Source organism: Strix aluco, chromosome 1 (assembly GCF_031877795.1).
Source record: "Strix aluco isolate bStrAlu1 chromosome 1, bStrAlu1.hap1, whole genome shotgun sequence".
Classification (NCBI taxonomy): domain Eukaryota; kingdom Metazoa; phylum Chordata; class Aves; order Strigiformes; family Strigidae; genus Strix; species Strix aluco.
The window spans coordinates 6,093,617-6,114,834 of record NC_133931.1 but is presented as its reverse complement, the minus strand read 5'-3'; the positions used below and the strand labels follow the sequence as shown (position 1 = coordinate 6,114,834).

General features: G+C 39.1%; 1 protein-coding gene across 2 annotated transcripts in view; it reads right to left on the bottom strand.

Annotated features, from left to right (window-relative positions):
- Positions 1-8,422: 8,422 nt before the first annotated feature.
- The window catches only part of FAM135B (family with sequence similarity 135 member B), a 250,570-nt gene continuing 237,774 nt past the window's right edge, over positions 8,423-21,218 (bottom strand). For both annotated transcript variants that reach the window (XM_074833913.1, XM_074833819.1), the window contains 5 exons: positions 18,728-18,825; positions 18,279-18,430; positions 17,375-17,485; positions 13,160-13,273; positions 8,423-11,855 (listed from right to left, as the gene is read on the bottom strand). In XM_074833913.1, the coding sequence (XP_074690014.1) occupies positions 11,650-11,855; positions 13,160-13,273; positions 17,375-17,485; positions 18,279-18,430; positions 18,728-18,825 (681 nt within the window). In that variant the 3' untranslated portion in view covers positions 8,423-11,649. The remainder of the gene's footprint in view (positions 11,856-13,159; positions 13,274-17,374; positions 17,486-18,278; positions 18,431-18,727; positions 18,826-21,218) is intronic.

The following is a 21,218-nucleotide window of genomic DNA, read 5'->3' as shown; positions in this document are numbered from 1 at the left end:
CTAAATTAGACACTCATTACCATAAGCTACCTCTAAACAAGAAAGATGGTCCCCCAGCAGGCAAGTCTTCCCAGTTAAGGCTTGTACTGTTTGTTGAAGGTAATTCTATATATAGAAAGTTTGATTTTCTGATATCTCAAATGCTGTGGCTAATTGTCTAAGTGTAAGTGGAAAGATGGAGATTTAAGGTCAGATTTTTTTTTTTTTTTAAAAAAGGACTTGACTTGAGTATATATTAAGGGATTTATGAAGATGCTTGAGGCCTTAGTCTAAGACTGTGGTTAAAAAAATCCTCAATAAAGGGATTCATTGTTCAAGTTCAAGAAATCCAGTCCTGGGTTAAACTGTTCAGCATTTAAGAAAGCTTATTATTAGGGACAAATCCAAGTAACAAAACACAGACATAAATTTCAATTTCTTTCTGAACTTTGTGTTTTGGAATATACTTATCTGTGTTTTGATTTTGACCCGATACTTTTCCCAAACATACAATAATATTCTGGAATTATTTATTTTGGTGAAGTGGATAGGGTTTGGGAAACTGTTCTTTTTGCTTTCTCCATGATTACTGCCATCTTTGTAGGGGTATATTCTCTCACATCATTGACAGAAGGAGGTTAATCCTGCATCTTTGTCTTCTCCCATCCCATCTATAGTGTAGAAAACACTATAGATTACTAGTGGGTTTTTGGTGGTTTTTTTTCCAGACATGCAGTCACAAAGGAGTACCATGGCTTGTCTAGACTGATCTCCCTCATACTTCATAAGAAGATTTAACGTCAGAAAAAGGACATAACTAATTTCCCAAGCTGGATGCATAGTCAAATATATACAAGACTAAAACTAGTAAGAAGAGTGGCAAAGGCGATAAATCATTGGTCTATCAGCTTAAAAATGAACACTTGGTTGAAGAGGATTGATGTCAAGGAAAAGTAAAAAATGGTGTCAAGCTTCCTGTTTCAGGAGATAGGGTAGCTCTGTTTGACATGTTGCATTGATCACAGAAACCATGGAGGTGGTAGATAACACACATCAAAATCAAGACAGCTTAGATAAAATTAGTTGACTAATGGTGTGCCAAGAGGTTGACAAATCACTGTACAAAACAATCTCTCTCCTCCAATGAGGTGGATGAAGCCAGCAAACTGCTTCTTCACAGGAGCTCTGGAGGATAAGCAAACTCCCCCCCCCCCAAAAAAAAAGGTAACAAACCTGTTAGACACAACAATCACCACCAGCTTCTAAGTATGGTATGGCATACATACACTGCATATGGGAACATACATTCATTACATATGGGAGCATAACATATATTACATAAGGGAAAAGACATTTTCTGTATATATGTGTAGGTACGGTATACCACACATTTGGTATATATGGCATACAAGAGCTACATTTTGCATTGTTATTTTTACTGAAAGTGATGATGCACCTTAGATCAAAAAGGTTCCCGTAGCCTCTTCTTCAACCTTTCCCATGCATGTAGCTGCATATATGATAGTGTATCAGAAATGCCTTGACATCTTTCCACAGTTAGGAATGATGCAGGTAGTCTTAGCTATATAAAAATAGCAAAGAGTGAGCATCTCTCCTGGATCAAGACAGGTGGATTTTTACTAGCACTTATGCTTTCAGGAAGGAATGAAAAACTTCTTAAATTAGTTGCTAGAAACTGCCATGAAAACTGAAATATTGGGGCTTTCAGCACCCGAAGCTGTTACACTTGTTAGTGTAACCCCATTTATGGAAAGTGTAGAATAAGCAAGGCCGTCACAGTACTCAAACCACCCACTCAAAAAAAAAAAAAAAAAAAAAAAAAAGAGTTGTTTGAGACTGGACTTTTATGTGGAAAGTTTTTTTCGGTTCCTTAGGGTAAGCTGTTTGTGTTTGTAGCTGATAGCTTTCAAAGACTGAAAGGCATGCTGGATTGCAATAAAAGTAGTCTTATTCACTGTGTCACAGTTTCATATTTTCGGAGGCAGAAGCTACTTGAAGATGTGCAGCTCCATGAATACAGCCAATGGACTTCTGGCACATATATGTATGTGTGCAAATCAGTTTCAGACAGATGTGGTTAGTTTGTTACAGAGATAATAGGATTTTGCAGCACTTTGGGTGAAAGTAGAGAGTTGAATTTTCAAAAGCAGAGAAATCAAGTTTCAAGGTTGCAATAGAAGTTAATTTAGCCTGACCTTTTGCATAAGAGGTTTTATACATATTTATTCTTCATGCTTTTATTCTGTGAAGGGAAGGCCTGACTCATCTGCATTTAAAGCAGCCCTACACCGATTAAACAGTTTTCATAAGCATTTCTATTCAATGCGTGGATTTCTCTTAGGGAGGTGCATATGTATTATATAGTCTTATTAAAATAGAGAAGAAACAGCAACAACAGCTCTTTCAGTCAGAGACTGTCAGGAAGCAGCATGCTGTGGACCTGATGATGGCAAAGTAAGTGTTTGTCTTGCAAGGGTGGAGCAGACTCACACCAGGCTTCCTGACTATCTGTGCCTAAATCTTACCAATGACAAAGATCACCTCAGATAAGATGTACAAAAACAGGAGGGAAACAATTAGCGTAGCGGTGAGCATGCCAAGGGTGAACGGGGTGGGGCGGGGCCAGGGGTGGAGGGCAGATGGTTTGTGTGCTGAAAAAGAGACCTACAAATGGTGGTGATATGCCATGGGTCACACCACTTTGCCCTTGCTAGTGCTATTACCTTAACCACGTGGCACCAAGACAACACAGGAGCAAGAAGATGAGCTCACAGAGGAATGCAGGCTGGAAGCTTGCAAATTGTAGCAATTGAATAGCTCCAGCTCTTCAGATTAGAACCTGAGTTAAGAAGAGGATGTGATGAGAACAAACAGCCAGTCAGCCCCTCCTGCACAGGAAAAATGCACCAGTCTGTACCAGAGCTATCATCCAAGGAAGTCTGCCAGTACCTGGAGCCTCCTAAACCCGGTTCAAGGTTGAGAAACTGGAAAGGGTCCAGCAAAGGGTTACCAAGGTGGTGAGGGGTCTAAGGGCCTGGCTTCTGAGGAGAGGTTGACAGGCTTGTTTAGTCTGGCCAAGAGGAGACCAAGCACCAATCTAAGAGCTGTCTGCAGGTATTGAAAAGGGAGTTACAAGTACATCAGAAAGATTTTCCCCATGGAATAAAAAGGTGGCATAATAAAATATCACAGCAAGAAGTTGCATCTTAGAAAGTTCAAATTGGATTTTTTCTTTATTTTATTTTATTTTTTTCCTTAGGAGTGATGTACAGTAGTTGAAAAGGTAATCCAGAGTAGCTGTAGTATATCCATCACCAGACGTTTTCAAGACTCAGAAAGACAAAGACATGGCTGACCTTACCATGATGCTCGTGATAATCCTGCTTTGAACAGGAATTAGACTGGGAGACTTCCAGCTGTTACTTCTGAAACAAAATATTCTGTCATCTGTAACCTGTTTGGATAGGTGGACAGTTCTCATATAAAGGGCTGAGAAAATTGACTGGAATGAATGTGTGAACACGATGTATCACTTCTAGAGAAATGGCATGGCAGTGCTGAATATATTTGTGAATGCACGTCTGCACTGACTTCACAGTCTCTGGAGCAAACACTATAAACTGAATATTCACTGCATCAAGAAGTGCTGTGTGTGGCTATATGTGTCACTCTTAAAGCTACTGAGAGCTTTTAATTTATTTCAGAATGAGCTGGACCAGGCCTATAGAACACTTTAAGTACAAATAATTATCTTTTTACTTTTTCTTTAAAAGGGTATATCCCTCACTTAGTTCTGTCATTATAAAGATATGCTAATCACCTGCATGACACTTTTTTTTTTAATTTCTAGAGTTCTGTTCTGAACAACCATGGAAGGAAGGAAGGAAGGAAGGAAGGAAGGAAGGAAGGAAGGAAGGAAGGAAGGAAGGAAGGAAGGAAGGAAGGAAGGAAGGAAGGAAGGAAGGAAGGAAGGAAGGAAGGAAGGAAGGAAGGAAGGAAGGAAGGAAGGAAGGAAGGAAGGAAGGAAGGAAGGAAGGAAGGAAGGAAGTCACAACAGGCAGTATATGACAATAATGCAGAGAAAGCATGCTGAAAGACTGTGCAAAGCACACTGGAGTAAAACAGTGCAAAATGAGTACAACACCTATCCAGAATCAGCAAAATATCTCCTGTCCATCACAAAGGCCAAGTTAACCAGAGGATTTATATTTCAGCTTCCCACTAAGGATGAAGGATAAGCTTGAATTCTGGGAAGAGTTCTGTTGCGTTACTTAATCAAAACTTCACATCACACATGTAAAATGTAGCTTGAAGGGCTGGATTTGTACAAATCTGTCATAGCTTGACTCCAGTAGGCAGCTAAGAACCACACAGCTTCTCGCTCACATGCCCTCTCAGTGGGATGGGGGAAAGAATAGGAAAGGTAAAAGTGTGAAAACTCGTGTGTTGAGATAAAGACAGTTTAATAATTAAAGAAAGGAGGGGGGAAAAACAACAGAGAAAAAAATCCCCAAAACACCCAACACAAAGAAACAAGAAAAACAAGTGATGCAAAAACCCCCAATTGCTTATCACCAAACAAGTGATGCCCAGCCAGTGCCTGAGCAGTGGCAGCCTTGTCCAATCTCCACCTCTGCCCCCAATCCAGTATTATTTCTGAGTATGATGTCATATGGTATAGAATATCCCTTTGCTCAAGTGGGGTCAGCTGTCCCAGCTGTGTCCTCTCGTGCTCCTCCAGCTTACTTGCTCGTGGGGAGGTGTGAGAAGCAGACAAGGCCTTGACTCTGTGTAAGCTCTGCTCATCAATAACAAAAACATCCCTGCGTTATCAACACTGTTTTCATTCCAAATTGAAAACATAGCCTCATAAAAGCTACTATGAAGAAATTTACCTGTCAAAATCAGTACAAAAGCTAAGACCAGTGACAGTACTTCAGAGGATGGTAGAAAGTAACTGCCTTGTTTGGATAGTTAGACAATTTTGTAGCTTTGTAAGATGGCAAGGGCAGAGGGATAAAGAGAAGAGGACTTACGGAAGACATAGGCAAAAAAAGCAGGAGATGTAGTCAGATCATAGAAGCGTGACCATGCAAACTTGGGAATGTCTGGGCAAAGCAGAACAGTAGCTTAGGGCAATTTAGGTTACTCAGATGACAGCAAATTAGGGGACTCATGAAAAAACAGAGCAAGAGGCACAATCTCCTGTGGTTGCATTTGATCTAAAAGACAAAACCAAACCAGAAAAGTGAGCTGTAGCTAAACAAGTCCGAGACTATGTATTTTATGACTCCAAATATTACTGGACTAATTTTTACTTCCGTGATTATCTGTACACACAGCTGTGTTATATTTCATGAAGTCCCTGAGACCATGGTACTATAGCTTACCATAAAGCTACTGCATTAAAGACTGAGAATGGATAGACTGGACTCTGACTCCAACAGACCCAGGTTTATACTGATTTATACCTGAAAACAATTCAATGATTAAATACATACTGGAACTTTGGGGGAAATTTTGTCAATTACTAAACAACATTCAACATCAAAATTGCTGAAAATATGTATTGAAATAAAACAAAACACTCCATAAGAGTTCTCCATGGACATGACCTTTAGCATCTAAAAGACCAGACGGACTGAAGTATGTTAGGCTGTTCTGATGATAATTCTAAAATGGAAATTTAAGCCCACAGAGAAAATAATAATTCAGCTAGGCTGACACGTGTTGGCATGCTGAGACTGCTGCAGAAGTGCCCCATGACTATTCATTATATATAAAGTTTCACAGGATATTTGCATAAAACTTCATAAGGGTCTAAGCCTGCTATTAGAAGTTCTCACCTTTCTCCTGCATCACCACTTAGCTATTTCAAATGCAGAGGTAGAAAGGAAGAGATCTTTTTTAACATGCAGAAAGCACCAGAGGAACCTACAAATTCTAATGAAAGCTTTGGCTTGAATTCCCAGTTTTCACATCATCTTGTGATAGCTTTCTCTCTCAAGTGTGCCTCTTCTCTGGCAAGGGAACAGTGAATTGGGTCAGTCAGTGGCTATTTGTGAAGTGCTTTGAAGTAAAATAGTGCTCCATATTCTTGTTAGTAATTTCCAAAGCTCTGTGCTAAGGTTTCAAGCCTTTAGAATACAATCCTTTAAATCTACACAATTTCAACTTCCTCTATTGTCAGTGGACAGACCTGATTTTTAGAACAAATTAACAATTTCATTAAAGAGAAACTGTGCATCCATTGGAGGTTGGGAAAAGACACATTTTCTGCCAAATTTTAAAGGAGCCCGATTTGTCTCTTCAGTGTTTGCTGTTGACCAAGGTGTACAGTCAAAACCTGCATCTACAGATGAAAAACTGATGAGCTAAGGATTAGGGATGTCATCCAGGCCATGAATGCTGGGCCTTTACTTTTTGACTACCTCTTAGACACCCAAAAAGGGAGTCTTATAGTAAATTTCCTAGTCAGGGAAGAGAGGTAAGTAACCCTGAATGCCACCAAACAGAAAATAGGATCAGTCCTGCAGACTTTCACTAGTACTCTTGTCATTGACTACATAGAGAAATAAAGATTTTTATTTTAGTAGAAAAAAAATCATTTTTCAACTAATTTTAAGCACAAATTAGGTGATGAAATTAGACAGGCTAAATTCTATCCTCAACACAGAAACATCTCCAGAGGTTTCTCCAGGTTTTATGCACGTCAGCATGAAACTATTATCAGGAGATTAAAAACCACCCCCTTGAAAATCCTCAGCCCGGCTGCAAAGAACTCGCTTTTCTGTCCCTCATCTACTCACTTAGTCACTACTGAAATTTCTTCCCATCCATATTCAAATAAAAAATCTTCTATTCCAGAAGAGATTGTTATTTCAAAAGTGGAGCTTAATGGGCTTTAGGAGCCCCAGAATAGTGGAAAAATTTCATCCAGCTATTAATAAACGGATGATATCCACTGAATTGTTATAACCACACTGTTTTCAAGTGCTCCAATTTTTTTGAAGTAGTTAATGCAAATCCTTGTAAATGCTACAGACTGCTTATATATAATTTATATATATCATATATATCTAATTTTTATTTAAAGATGAAACAAAGATTGAAAACAAGTCAAGGCATCTTTGTGGTTTTTCACCATGTCCTTCTATGAACTTGTCAAAAAAAAAATGGATAAGTTTGTTCTTCTTTCTTCCAGAATTACTGAGACTGAAAAAGAAATGACTTCAAGGACCAGGTGCTACTTCAAAACACAATATCCCTTCTTTGGGTCTTTGGGGTGGGGATAGATTCCTATAGGGGTTGGGATTCATCTGATCAAATGAACAGGCCTAGAGAAAATTAGACCAGAAGAGTAAAATATGTCTGATAAATCACACCTTGAATGTGCATCTTTCCTTCCCACTGATCATAAAAGGAGTTAAACTCCCGCTATTAGGCCACAAAGAGCCATCTACACCACAATTGTCTAAAGTTAAGGGAGTTGATACTACTTTGTGTTGAGTTTTTCAATAATTTACAAGGAATTCTTTTTACAATGAGGGTGGTGAGACACTGGAACAGGTTGCCCGGAGAAGTTGTGAATGCCCCATCATCTGAAGTGCTCAAGGTCAGGTTGGATGGGGCTTTGATCAACCTGATAGTTGATCATGGCAGGGGATTTGGACTAGCTGGTCTTTAAAGGTCCCTTCCAACCCAAACCATGTTATGATTGTACGAAATTCACCCTTGCTGGTGCACCTCCCTCCCTCCCTCCCTCCCTCCCTCCCTCCCTCCCTCCCTTCCTTCCTTCCTTCCTTCCTTCCTTCCTTCCTTCCTTCCTTCCTTCCTTCCTTCCTTCCTTCCTTCCTTCCTTCCTTCCTTCCTTCCTTCCTTCCTTCCTTCCTTCCTTCCTTCCTTCCTTCCCCCAGTCTTTGCCCCTGTCTTTCAAAGCCCTGAGATCCTCTGTCTTTACTTCTCTTTTCCTACATGTGGGCTATCACCATCACCTTTCCTTCAGAGAATTTACTCATCTGGGCTATGGCCCATACTTCACCTTTAACACTGGAAAACATCAATAGTTGCATGCACTTTACCTGATGGAGCCAGGAGATCCTCCATGCTGTTTGTAAGACTTCTAGATGATAAAGAAACAACCCTGCATTGTTGTCTTTGTTTTTTTCTTAACTAACTTAAGAATCCCATAGAAGTGAATGGACTTGCACTTCAAATACCGTTAACATTAAGGTCAGAGCTGTCTCTGGGCATTGACAAGCTACAAAAACGTTAGGTTGTCCCTCCTCTGTCTGAGTTCCTGTAAAACTGTCTTATCCTCTGTAAAGTGAGAGCTTTACTTAAGAATTTAAGCACTGCCCCCATAGATATATCAAGCCAAGAAGAGCTTGTGCAGTTTGAAGGAAAACCCTTGTAGCAATACTGCTAATGTACTTAAATGTATTTAAAAAGGCTTTATGTGAAAGGACAATACATTAAAATTCCAAAGGTTGAGACAGAAACAAATATGCGAACTGTGCAGTTATTTTTCTATTTGTTATGAAGGTAATTCTTAATGTATATTTCTCTATATAAAAATAAAAAGTAACTTAGATATTATTTATATTATATTGATGATGAAGATTTTTTTACAATATAGTCTACACAATTAGAGTGAATTTACAATACTGAGAATCATTATCAAGGCAGCATCCCATTAAAAAGAATTAAAAAAGAGGAGGAGGGTATTCTGAGAATCTTAAAATGAGTGCTCAGATAGACCATTACTGCCAATATTTCCCACAGTATTCTGCCAGCATAAAGAAGATAAAATCTGTGTCTCATCATTTCACAGGAATGACATCTCCCAGATTTTTCTGAGACTCCATAGAAGCTCTTTGCCATACTCCACTGGCAATAAGTTGTATGGACCTAATCCAACTCCATGTACAATCCAACTCCAACTCTAAAATCAGACTCTGAGCCGTGGAAGAATATTATATGTATAGGAACATGGAAACCTTTAGGTATGTTTATCCATCAGTCAGAGCACTGGTAGCAGTATAGAATGTGAAAATGAACATACCGAAAGGCCCACCAACTTCTGCAGCAATACAAAAGAGACTTTTTCACATTTACCTTCTCTCACGATCATGCAAACAGAAGGCTGGGGATGCTGTCTAACGTACAAGGCAAGGCAAGAAATCACCAATTTGGATGTAAGAAAAGCTACTCTGGCATATTGTCAGACTCAGTATACTCAGGATTGAAAAAGTTGGTGTGTGAGACCTTGAAATAAGCACACTTCTTTGTACAGACTGTATACATATATACACATACATACATACGGCATGTATATATGTGTAAACTAAACCCTTTATTAATGTTTTCCAAATTGTTATGTTGGCAAGACTCCTGAACATTTTCAGGAGCAGACCCTCATACAACACAGTGAAGCTTGATGATGGTTGAAGATTGTTTTTTTTTCTTTTCACACACCCCTTAGAAGTCTGTGGCTCAAAACCACTGCACTGTGTAACAGCTTAACCTACATGTCCCATTATATTTAAAATTCTGTGAACAATTTACCAAGAAAGAAATAAGTTCTGAAATATAAGTGCAGCTGGCACTAAAATGTTGAGGCCGAAAAGTGATAAAGACTTCCCAAACAAGAAGCGGGAACCAGTTGTTCTTGATTCCTGTCAGAATTTATTTGTTAACTGGGTAAATCCAGCTTTTAGCTTTAAACTGTCAACTTATAAAAGGGAAAAAAAGAGAAAATAGCATCTACCTGTTTAATTCAAGTACTGAGATAATAGTTAATGTTTAAAAAACTTGTCAATATTGAAACACATCATGTATCTGTTTCTATATAATTTCTGCCCCTTTAAGAGGCAGATGACTTGTATGCACAATATACCTTTGTACTTTCAGGTGATCTTAATCTGCCCCTTTAGTATATACCTTCTTTCTCCTTCCTACTGTAAAAACATGCCTACATTGTCAAACCATCCTTGTTCTTTAGCAGCCTTTACCAATCTGCTAGCAACTCTTTTCTTTAACTATTTATGTGTAGGTTTTCCACTTTTCTTCTTTTGAAAAAAACCTAGGTTTATTTTTTGCATGTACAAATATTTTGCTGTGGTTGCGAGATTTTTTGTTTTCATTTTTTAACTCTCTTATTTCAGAAATCTCCATATCTTGATCTTAATTTACTGATGAGAGTCTTGACACCTGAAACTACTTTTGTCTTTTTTTTATAGTTTTTCACAAGTTTTAGAGGGCTGGTCACTTATGGTTTTAAACAAACTATATTTGCATTAAAAAATTGCCTGCCTTCCAAACAAAAATAATTGTAAAGAATTATTCACTTTCTCTTCTTTGAAAAAAGTGCTGTGACATTGAAAATTTATCAAAATATTATGAAAATGTATAGAAAGTTATTGAAATTTGTTGCTTTAAATCTGATAGCTTTTTGATAAAAATTGTAATGAAAAATTGAAAAAAACCTAAAAAAGTGAAAAAATGGGTTCTTTTCCAACCCTTAAAAACAACTTGGATATCTTTGTATGAATAAAGTTTTAAATGTTTCAACCAGCTGTAACTATATCATTTGGACTGTATATAGCACTGCAAATGGGCACTAGTAAAGCGTTAATAGAGCACTGCAGAAGAGCCTAAGAACACATCCTTATAGTTTTAAAGCTTTCCACAATCCTTACCATTATATGTCTCCAGTTTATTTTCATCTGTTTGGGTTTTTTAGGGGTATTACCAGCTAGATTTTAATTTCATATCAGAGTAATAAATTTTAAAAAAATAAAAATTTGTTGGGGTAAATCTACTTAGATACAAATGTAAAAGTAAAAATTGTACCTCTGAGGCTATAAGCACAATAATGATCCTCTATAAATGTAAACAGAAGAAATGTTAACAGATGCCACTGATATTTTACAAGTAATCCAATAGACTCCTCTTGGTTTGTCAGCTTCTAACTTGGACAAAATTCTGCCCAACTTAAAGTTGGGGTTTTTTTTAAAAGACAAATATCAAGATTTCTTCATTCTATGTTAAATATTTCACTCTTTTCCATTATTTGAATGCACGTATGTTACAAATTATTACCAGTAATGGAACAATCCAAATATTTTCTTTCAACAAATAGAAACATTGAAACTTTCATAAATGTTTTTCAGACTTCTCAGTTCATCACAAAGGAGGTTTTAACCTGAGTTCATATATGCTTGTTTCCTCTTGTGTTAACTATCCCAAAAGTGCTACAAATGTATAGCTTTACTAATACATAAATAAGCATTGAATCAAGGACAGCCAAGATCCTGGGTTAATATTCAGGAGAAATGGGAATCATATTAGTCCAATCACATTTAAAGAATTAGCCGCCTTATTCTGATTCTGAACATCAGAAGTGGCTCATGTCTTTAAGTGGACAAAGAACATAGAAACTGAAGAGGAATATTTATTTCTTCCAAAAGCACCAATATTTGGAAGCTTGAATGCCTTAAAGCCATAGCACTTTATTCTCTGAAACAGAAATGGAAATGGAGAGTTTGAAAGTCCCACCTGATCTCATTTCTAACACTGCACTCTTGTCTAAGGGATTCTCCTCCACTCAATGAATAGGTTTGCCTCTGTTACCCCATACTTCAGGCACTATTTGAAGTAGTTGAGTCCTGCCACGAGGAAAAACTTCTCCAGGAAAAGTTCAGAGTCCAGAACGGCAATGTGCGCAGCCCGGCCTATCAATGTGTTGGCGGTGTTTGGCAGCGCATGGAACACGTTGTGTCTGATCAAAGTGCAGTCCTTCGCCCCAATCAAAGGCTGGAGCAGGTTGTTAATCATTTCTGCATAAACAGGACCTGCAAAAGAGTTTAGATGTCATACCTACATGCCAAAGCTGACAGATCCCCTCTTTCCTTCCAGTATCGTTTAATTACAGTTGCAATGAGAAGGAAAATGGATGCAAGGACAAAATGCAAGAGATAGCAGTCCATTCCAAAGATTTGCCAAGTGTCAGGATGTTGTTTATCTAATAGTGGCACTGGCCATCTGAAGAGGTGTGCTGAAGCTGGCAACATGAAGAGTGGGACACTCCTCATCATTTAGTCTCCTTTCCTCTGTGGTGGAAGGAAATGCTGAAGGAACAGGGTTGGACTCACACTGCCTGTGAATTCAAATGCAAAAGGGTCTGGCAATACATAGAGGTCCATTTGGGTTTCTCTGGGGAATCTACTGCAGGAAGTACATCATGCAGATAGTTGAAGAGTTTATGGGGCAAAAACAATAGCTCAGGAAACTTGCACTCATAAATGATCTACAGTGAATGTAGATCCAGCTCCTACTAGGTCAAACATCTCCCTGAGAAACAACCACTGGAAAAGAGAGTTAGAAAATTATCTTTTAATGCATATATGAGGTAGGATAGAAAGAGCTGTAATTTAAGTAAGATGTGTGAAGGCAACCATGATGATTATTTGGCCTGGATGTCTCTTTTTACTTCCAAAGAGTACCTTCTAGAAATTACACTGCACATTATTTCCGGAAGTGGTACCAAACTGAAGCCATGAAACATTTTATAAATCAGGGATACTGCTAATAACAAAGGCAATACTTGGGACAATACACAGCCTGAGCTCACGGGAGGGCTAAGACTCTGGTAACATGAGTCCTGATGCACTTTACAGATTTTATCACAAACTAATATGATTTTACATCTGTCCCTTAAATTACCTGGCAATCATCAACTATCAAATGTGAAAACAAAGGGAAAACTCCCTGATTTTGAGTGTGCTGAGAGAGATTTCATTATGTGAAACAAAGGGGAGACAATACTAGTAAATCAGTAGACTACAGAAGAACATTGTCAAGAGCTAGTTCTATTATCATCCCTTTTAAAAAGATAAATTAAAGGGAAGGGGAAGAAGCGGTAAGAAACCTTTGATTATGGCCTGACTGAAATTTGTTTTCATCAGACAAATGGCTTAAAAAGCTTCTTTTATTGATTTCAGTAATTTCCTGTGGGAAGAGAGCACTTTCTTCCTTATCAAATAAACATTTGAGTTTTCATCATACTGATGAAAAACCCTTGTAATGCAATCCCTCAGTTGCACAAACACACAATTCCTAAACAGCTTTGTAAATATAGAAAGGATCTTAAACATACCTGTGTGTCTGTCCTTAAGTGCATTTTTGCACATTTCTATTCTTGCTGAATGAAAGGGTACATATCTGTCTTGCGGTGAGGCCACTAACACAACATTTTTAAAATACTGAAGACCTGTGGCAAATGCATTAAATACATTTATCACAATGATGCACAGCGATGAAAATACATACAGTGTTAGCATTACTACTTCATGTTCAAACACATTTGAAAATCTACAGTGCAAAATAATAATAATTAGAACATGCAACACAAGCTTAGAAAGATTCATAATAGCTTAAAACAATTTCTGCTACTTCTGTGAACTATGTGTTACTTATCAACACTCATACAGGTTAATTGTATATCAACAAAAAAACTAAGAACTGTCTCTGAAAAAGGTTTTTTACTAAAACCTTCATCTTGCAAATATTTATGCGTCAAAATATTGGAACACATGTACAGACTCACTACAGTGAATGAGTGGTTTTGGATAAATAAGTGTTCACAAGAATGGGGATCACATTCCAAAATAACAAATTAGTACAATTTTCAAATGAAATAGAGGGAGGAGAAGAGGAACCAGCTTCACTGCTATGATGTCATAGTATTACATCAGTGTTGAGAGAGCCTTGGGAACCAGTCCCTGCATTCAGCAGTCCTTTGATAAATGCACACTGCTGGTACATGGACTGGAAACCAGGAATCCTCCCTCTTCCCTGGAGGCAACAGGGCCACTGATAGGCTGCGGAAACAGGCTTCCACTGTTTGCCCTGTCTGTGGTCTTTTGAGCTCTCCACCACCCACACTCAGCAGAAAGGTAGGAAAATGGACACAGGTGACCTAGTAGACTAGATAATCTACAGAGAGTACTCTGAATACAGAAGGGCTGTGGGTTTGACCTTCACCTTTCCCCTCCACCCCTTACAGGGAAAGGGCCCAGAACCAAGTTCTTTCATTTCTAGATTTTCATAGAAAAGTTGGCCATCACTACCACAAAGAGTGCTGCTGTAGCCTTTATTAACCCTGGCTGAAGCTATCATTTTCTCATGCAATCAAACCAACTGAGTTTGTGAATTCAGTCTGAGGTAAAAGGTAGGAGAAGCAACAGTGAGTGTTACCCTAGCTAAAATTTTATGTGAAGAGATTCAATAGGGAATCATGTTCATTTTTTCTTTCAAGACAAGCACAAGGAACATTTAAAGAGATGAAAAAGTGGCAGGGACTTTTACTTTAAGAAGAAAGTCAGAAATTGCTGGAGGTTTAAAGAGTTATCTGGGGAAGCAGGCACAACACTGCTTCTGATATTTCTCCCTCTGTAGGTGTATTGGGTCTGCATGGCAAGGTTTTGGTAGAGGGGGTCTACAGGGGTGGCTTCTGTGAGAAGCTGCTAGAAGCTTCCCCAATGTCCGATAGAGCCAATGCCAGCCAGCTCCAAGATGGACCCACTGCTGGCCAAGGCTGAGCCCGTCAGTGATGGTGGTAGCGCCTCTGGGATAACATATTTAACAAGGGGAAGGAAAAAACCAAACAAGAGCAATTGCAGCCAGAGAAGACAGGAGTGAGAATATGTGAGAGCAACAGCTCTGCAGACATCGAGATCAGTGAAGAAGGAGGGGGAGGAGGGGCTCCAGGTGCCAGAGCAGAGATTCCCCTGCAGCCTGTGGTGAAGACCATAGTGAGGCAGGTTGCGCCCCCACAGTACATGAAGATCCACCGTGGAGCAGTTCTCCACCTGCAGCTCATGGAGGACCCCATGCTGGAGAAGGTGGATGCCTGAAGGAATCTGTGACCCCATGGGAAGTCAACTGTATCCTGGGCTGCACCAAGAGAAGTGTGACCGGCAGGTCAAGGAAGGTGATTCTCCCCCTCTACTCTGCTGTCATGAGACCCCCCTGGCATACTGTGTTCAGCTCAGGGGCCCACAATATAAGAAGGACATGGAGCTGCTGGAGCAAGTCCAGAGGAAGCCATGAAGATGATCAGAGGCCTGAGCACCTCACCTGTGAGGACAGGCTGAGAGAGTTGGGGTTGTTCAGCCTGGAGAAGAGAAGGCTCCAGGGACACATTATAGCAGCCTTCCAGTACTTAAAGGGGGCCTACAGGAAAGATGGGGAGAGACTCTTCATCAGGGAATGTAGTGATAGGAGGAGGGCTAATGGTTTTAAACTGAAAGACAGTAGATTTAGATTAAATATTAGGAAGAAGTTCTTCACTGAGTGGGTGGTGAGGCACTGGAACAGGTTGCCCAGAGAAGTTGTGGCTGCCCCTTGCCTGGAAGGGTTCAAGGCCAGGTTGGACAGGGCTTTGAGCAACCTGGTCTAGTGGAAGGTGTCCCTGCCTATGGCAGGGGGATTGGAGCTAGATGATCTTTAAGATCCCTTCCAACCCAAACCATTCTATGATTCTATGAGCCACGCCAGAGTAGTCTGTTCCTGAAGGACTGCACTCAGTGGGAGGGACCCACACTGGAGAAGTTCATGAAGAACTGCAGTTCGTGGGAAGGACTCACATTGGAGAAGTTTGTGGAGGATGTCTCCTGTGGGAGGGACTCCACACTGGAGCAGGGCAAGAGTGTGACAAATTCTCCCTCAGGGAGGAAGGAGCGGCAGAGACAATGGGTGTTGAACTGACCAAAAACCCCCAAGCCCTGTCCCCCTGTTCCATTGCAGGGGAGGAGGTAGAGAAAATCAGGAGTAAAGTTAAGCCTGGGAAGAAATGAGGTGGGGGAAGGTGTTTTAAGAGTTGGTTTTATTTCTCAATGCCCTACTCTGATCTGAGTGGTAATAAATTAAACTAATTTTTCAAGTTGAGTCTGTTTTGTCTGTGACAGTAATTGGTGAGTGATCTCTCCCTGTCCTTATCTCAATACACGAGCCTTTTATTATATGTTTTCTTTGCCATCCAGCTGAGGAGGGGAGAGATAGAGCAGCTTTGGTGGACACCTGGGATCCAGCCAGGGTCAACCCACCACAGTAGATTCTCTCAACTACTTTTGGGAGCAGGGTACTAGAGTAGGGGCACCTCTATTTTGACTCAGTATGCCAGCTCATACGTTCAAATCTGGACCTACCTACTTCGTCAGATTTTTCACATAAGCATTTACCTGGATGATTCTGACTTTGCAGACAACTCTCTTCACATTTAAATTTCTGCTTTCTGCTTTTGCAGGGAGACCTTCATTTATAGCCTGTTAGATCTCCAGTCTACCAAGCTAACAAAACACAAATTGCTTTGACTCACAACACATGCTTGAGAATTCTTTGCTTGGAAATGTGAGCTTCCTCTGTAGACCCAATTTTATTTGAATATGACAGTAGTAAAGCAGCCATCAACTATACTCCAAAAAATGAGAGCCAGGGATTCAAAGGGAAAATTCAAATAAGGAAATTCAAATAATGCCAAGATAGAACAGCTTCCTGTCATTGATTATATCATGTAGCGTGTTCATAAAATTATGAAACGGCTCTATGTCTGTCAGACTAAGAATTAAGAAGTTGTATTCATCTTAACACAGTCTTTATTTCTTATTAGCAATGTACCAAAGTATGAGAAAAAAAAAATATCAAGTAGTGACCTTGTGACTACATAATTAGCACCAGTTTGCTCACGCACAAAATTAAAAATAACTGATAAAAGAAAACATTTGCTTGAACAGAAGGATCATACTTGCTTTCTTAAGAAAAGCCTGATTTCATTTATTCATGACAGACCAAGGAAGGTACAACAAGATCTCTATTTAGACATCATTTTTCCAGTGCGAGGCCATACATCTCTCTGTAGTACAAAAGTGTCACAATAGACATGAATAAAATTTGCTCTTCATCTCACAGAGTCATATTTCCTAGAGACAACAGATGTTAAACTTAAAAAATATAATAAAAAAGGAAAAATGGTTTTCATCTAGTAGCATAAATTAAGCAATGGTGGCCTGTCAAGAGTGATATTTCTCGCTTGCAGAATATAAACTTAGGTGTATGTTTACTACAGCATGAAAGTCTTATTTGGTGCTAACAGTTTGGCAAATATATTCCCTGATAACTGACACAGAAAAAATACACAGATAAAATTTATATCAGATTTTAGACAGAGCAGTTCTTCTCGAAAGCAAGAGTGTTTAAAGAAATATCATTAAAAAAATGCAGATTTCCTTTACTCCCTGGAGGACATGGCAATCCAGTACAATCCTTTGGAATAGCCCTTGCTATTTACACAGCCACATCAAGCCCTACTCACCCGTTTTTTGGCTGAGCTGATAGAGGAAACACTTGCGCAGATCCGCATTGTCCCTGAAGGTCAGTTGCAAAAGTGACCCTGACTTTTTCAACTTCTGCATGAGCCACAGACCTGGAATGAAAATCAGTGCATATTTTCATCTTGTTTGACATGTGCCTACAGTAAGGGTAGCACTGCAACTCAGTATAAGTCTTTGTTTCTTCTTCTACTGCTAATCAACAAGTAGAAAATTCTAAGATTCTCACAGGATATGGGTAATGGTTTTAACTAAAAGAGGGTAGATTCAGACTAGATATAAGGAAGAAATTTTTTACAATGAGGGTGGTGAAACACTGGAAGAGGTTGCCCGGAGAGGTTGTAGATGCCCTGTCCCTGGAAACATTCAAGGTCAGGCTGGACGGGGCTCTGAGCAATGTGATCTAGTGGAAGATGTCTCTGCTCATTGTAGAGGTGGTTGGACTAGATGAAGTACAAAGGTCCCTTCCAACACAAGCTATTCTATGATACTGATTATCCATGTCACGGTAGTATGAAAACTCAGGAAGGCTGAACTGTGGGACATTCTGTTCCCATAGCACTACAAGTGTCTTCTTCAGCCTTGGAGATGCTTCTCTTTACTGGTAGTATACAGAGAAGTGGAAGAATACCATGGAGACAAGGTGATCGCTCACTTCTGCATACCCTTGGGTTTTCCAGGGAGCACTGTGATGGACCTTGTAGGAGATACTGAAAGCCCCTCTCGCTGCAATTTTTTTCTGTGTGGGTTTGAAGTCTTCAGCAAATATTTTCCACAACTTCAGTGTACAAGTCATGTTGTTACAATTTATTGCTACCTCCATGTTTTGTTTTCTCATGCACACTGCCATGAACTGCAGCCAGTCATAGCTTTCCCATCAACTCTTACCTGTACTAACCAAAGTACTGTTGTTGTAAAGAGTTCCCAGGTGAGGCCCAGAGAGGGACAGGAAGGTGTGTAACTTGTTGAGGTAATAGCGAAACCTGGGGCGAGTTAGTACAGATCGAATGATGACGTTACCAAGGGAATGTCCAATAAAACTGTTGGGAAAGAAGAATTACATTAACACAAAAAAACAACTTAATTTTATTCAAATTAAACATACGGGTGGCATGAATTGCTCTTGATGTGACTCTATCAGGGCTTTCAGTAACATCCTTTGGTTACCATTTCACATTTTTTCAGCCTAGTAGAGACTCTTCCATCTATGACAATGTAAAAATTAATCTCACTGATTCAATGGCTTTTGACACAGGCACTTTTGGAAAAGCTAATTTCACTGAATGTTGCTCATGTAACTCAACCAGACACAGGCCATTAACTATCAAAATGCTTACCTTATTCGGGATATGGAGAGGTTGTACAACTGGATATGCTGAATAATTTCATCCAATAATCGGTCAGTCATTGTATCAAAATCAGCAAAGGTATCAGTCTGGTGAAAAATGGAATGAGTCGGTGAATTAAAATATATTGCACTTATTGCAGACTGATGTTATTTTCAAAGTAAAATGCAAGTAGAAACTTAATAACCAGTCCAAATTTTCTTTATATGTGCTGAAAGGGAAGGGGGGGGACTTTTCTCAGTCTCCAGGTCCTCTAAAAATTGAAGTTCTCCTTTGAAAACAGTCATGAAGTTTCACTTTTCAGTTTATTAGCAAATAGCTTCCAAGTAGTATTGCAAACTTATATCAACACAAGTATTTACTTTCTCACATAGCATCAACAGTTAACAGCAATACCATGGGTCAGTGTGGGTCACATATCTATCATCAAAGCCCATGTGGAAATTGGGCCCTCTAGAAGACGACTCATATTTTTAATGGGATTAAATTACTCCTATGGTTGCTTCTCTCTCTACTGACTGTGCCTCTAACTTTGACACATGTCATGATAGGATAAACCCAGACCTACTATTTATTAATAGTAAGATTAAAAATATTAGGCTGAGTGATTCCAGCGTAATAAGTATTAGTTTAAAGCAGCCTGACTTGACCCTGGTGAGATTTGCTAATGCTCAGCTGCTCTAGATGCCGCACTCTGCACATGGAAGAAGAGCTTTTAGCATTTAGGATTTAACAGATTACTATGATAAAATAGTTTACAGCATTACAGACTGACACACAGTTATGCTGATGCTAAAGATGTAATAAAAAAATTATTTGGCTGTCTTAATGAAATGCTGTATGTTTGCTATTCAACAGTTATCAGTAAGAGAATGAGTGCTAGAGAGAGACATTTATTGCTTGCAACAGTACTGCCAATCGTGACACAATAGAACAAATAATATATTGTCCAGCCTATACAATTGCAGGCAGATCTTATTCAGAACTGTGTCATTTGGCAATCCAACAGGACTCTAAATCAAATTCATAACTAATGAGATGCCACAAAAACAATCATCAAATGTTGGAACAGCTATTCAGAGCAAACATTTGAGTAATTAATGCTTTTGTGACACAACTCATCTTGCTAATTGAAGCTCTTGCAAAGGAAAACATGAGTATATTCACTTTGCAAAACAGCCTTAAAATAAATGCTCTCATAAACTACAAACCGTCCACTAACCTTCTGCCTGTTTGTTTTGTCTGCATTGCTAATTAATTATTTCCTCCTAGCCTGATTATCCCAAATCTTTCAGGTTGTTTAAAAGGGGAAAAATCATAACCATTAATCATAAACAAAACACATCAAGCATCATATTTCACCTGCTTATATCTCCATCTTTTAGTATCATCTCAGCCTGATTGAGCTTGTCAAATGTATCACAAATGAATGCTAAAAAAAGTGATTTGCATTTTCCTCTATGAGGCAAACTTCAGCTAAACTATTGATTTCTTGGGTCATTTTTAGTGCGGTTCTCAGAGCAAGGAAAAAAGGGTGACAGGATGCTTTACAGCATGCAAACAGACATCAAACCACATGGGTTCCATTTCCAGTGCCATGGGAACTTTCTCACCTTCTCAGACTATAAGAGCACTAAAAGTTCCCATTATGGGCTCTGAATAATGTTAAATAGACATGTAAGATGTTTCATTCTCTGAAAACATGAGAAGAGGCTTTGATGCACGTCTGAAGTGGACTCCTCATTATTTTCATCTTGCTTACATTCACTGTGCATGTCTGCTCCCGTTAGAGATGTGCACTGGAAGGTGTCAAGTTCACAGACTAACACCAACTGGCCACTTCAAAATATAAAAGCTGTTGAACAAAGAAGGTTGGAAAGTTTTGACTCAAATCAGAATGTTTCTGGCTGGGAACTAGAAATCTTATCTTGTACATAAAGTTAGGCTTCTGTATCATAAATATGGGTTCATTGCAGAGCAAAGCACAGAATTAATTTCTGTTTCTCTGCCTAGACTAACAATGGATTTTTCTGGAGGGTGTTTTTTTATTGTTCAAGGAAATAAATCTCATAAGCATTGCAACAGGAAAAACAATGGCTGATGCAGCAAAGGAAGCTGACAACACCTGCTGGATATTCCACATCCTCCAGAGAATTTAGCATCACTAAAGTTGCTGCTTTCTGTGCATGCTGTATTGCCTGGCATCCAACAAGCAGAGACACTAGGTTGTTAAGTTTGCAAACTGACAGAATAGATCAATTTTCTTCACCTAAGTTCTAGTCCTGTAAGTGCTAATGTCATTGACTTTGACTTTAATGCTAGGAATATTTTCTGATGGGTTTGAACACTCTGTCTGATTAGACAGAAAAAAAGACCAGGCCTTTGTACTAAATACTACATAAAATTCCCTGAATTCCCCACTACTTTTGTTTCATTCAGCTGGTGAAAAAGCTTTGCTGAAGGCTTGTTTCTGCAATGTCAA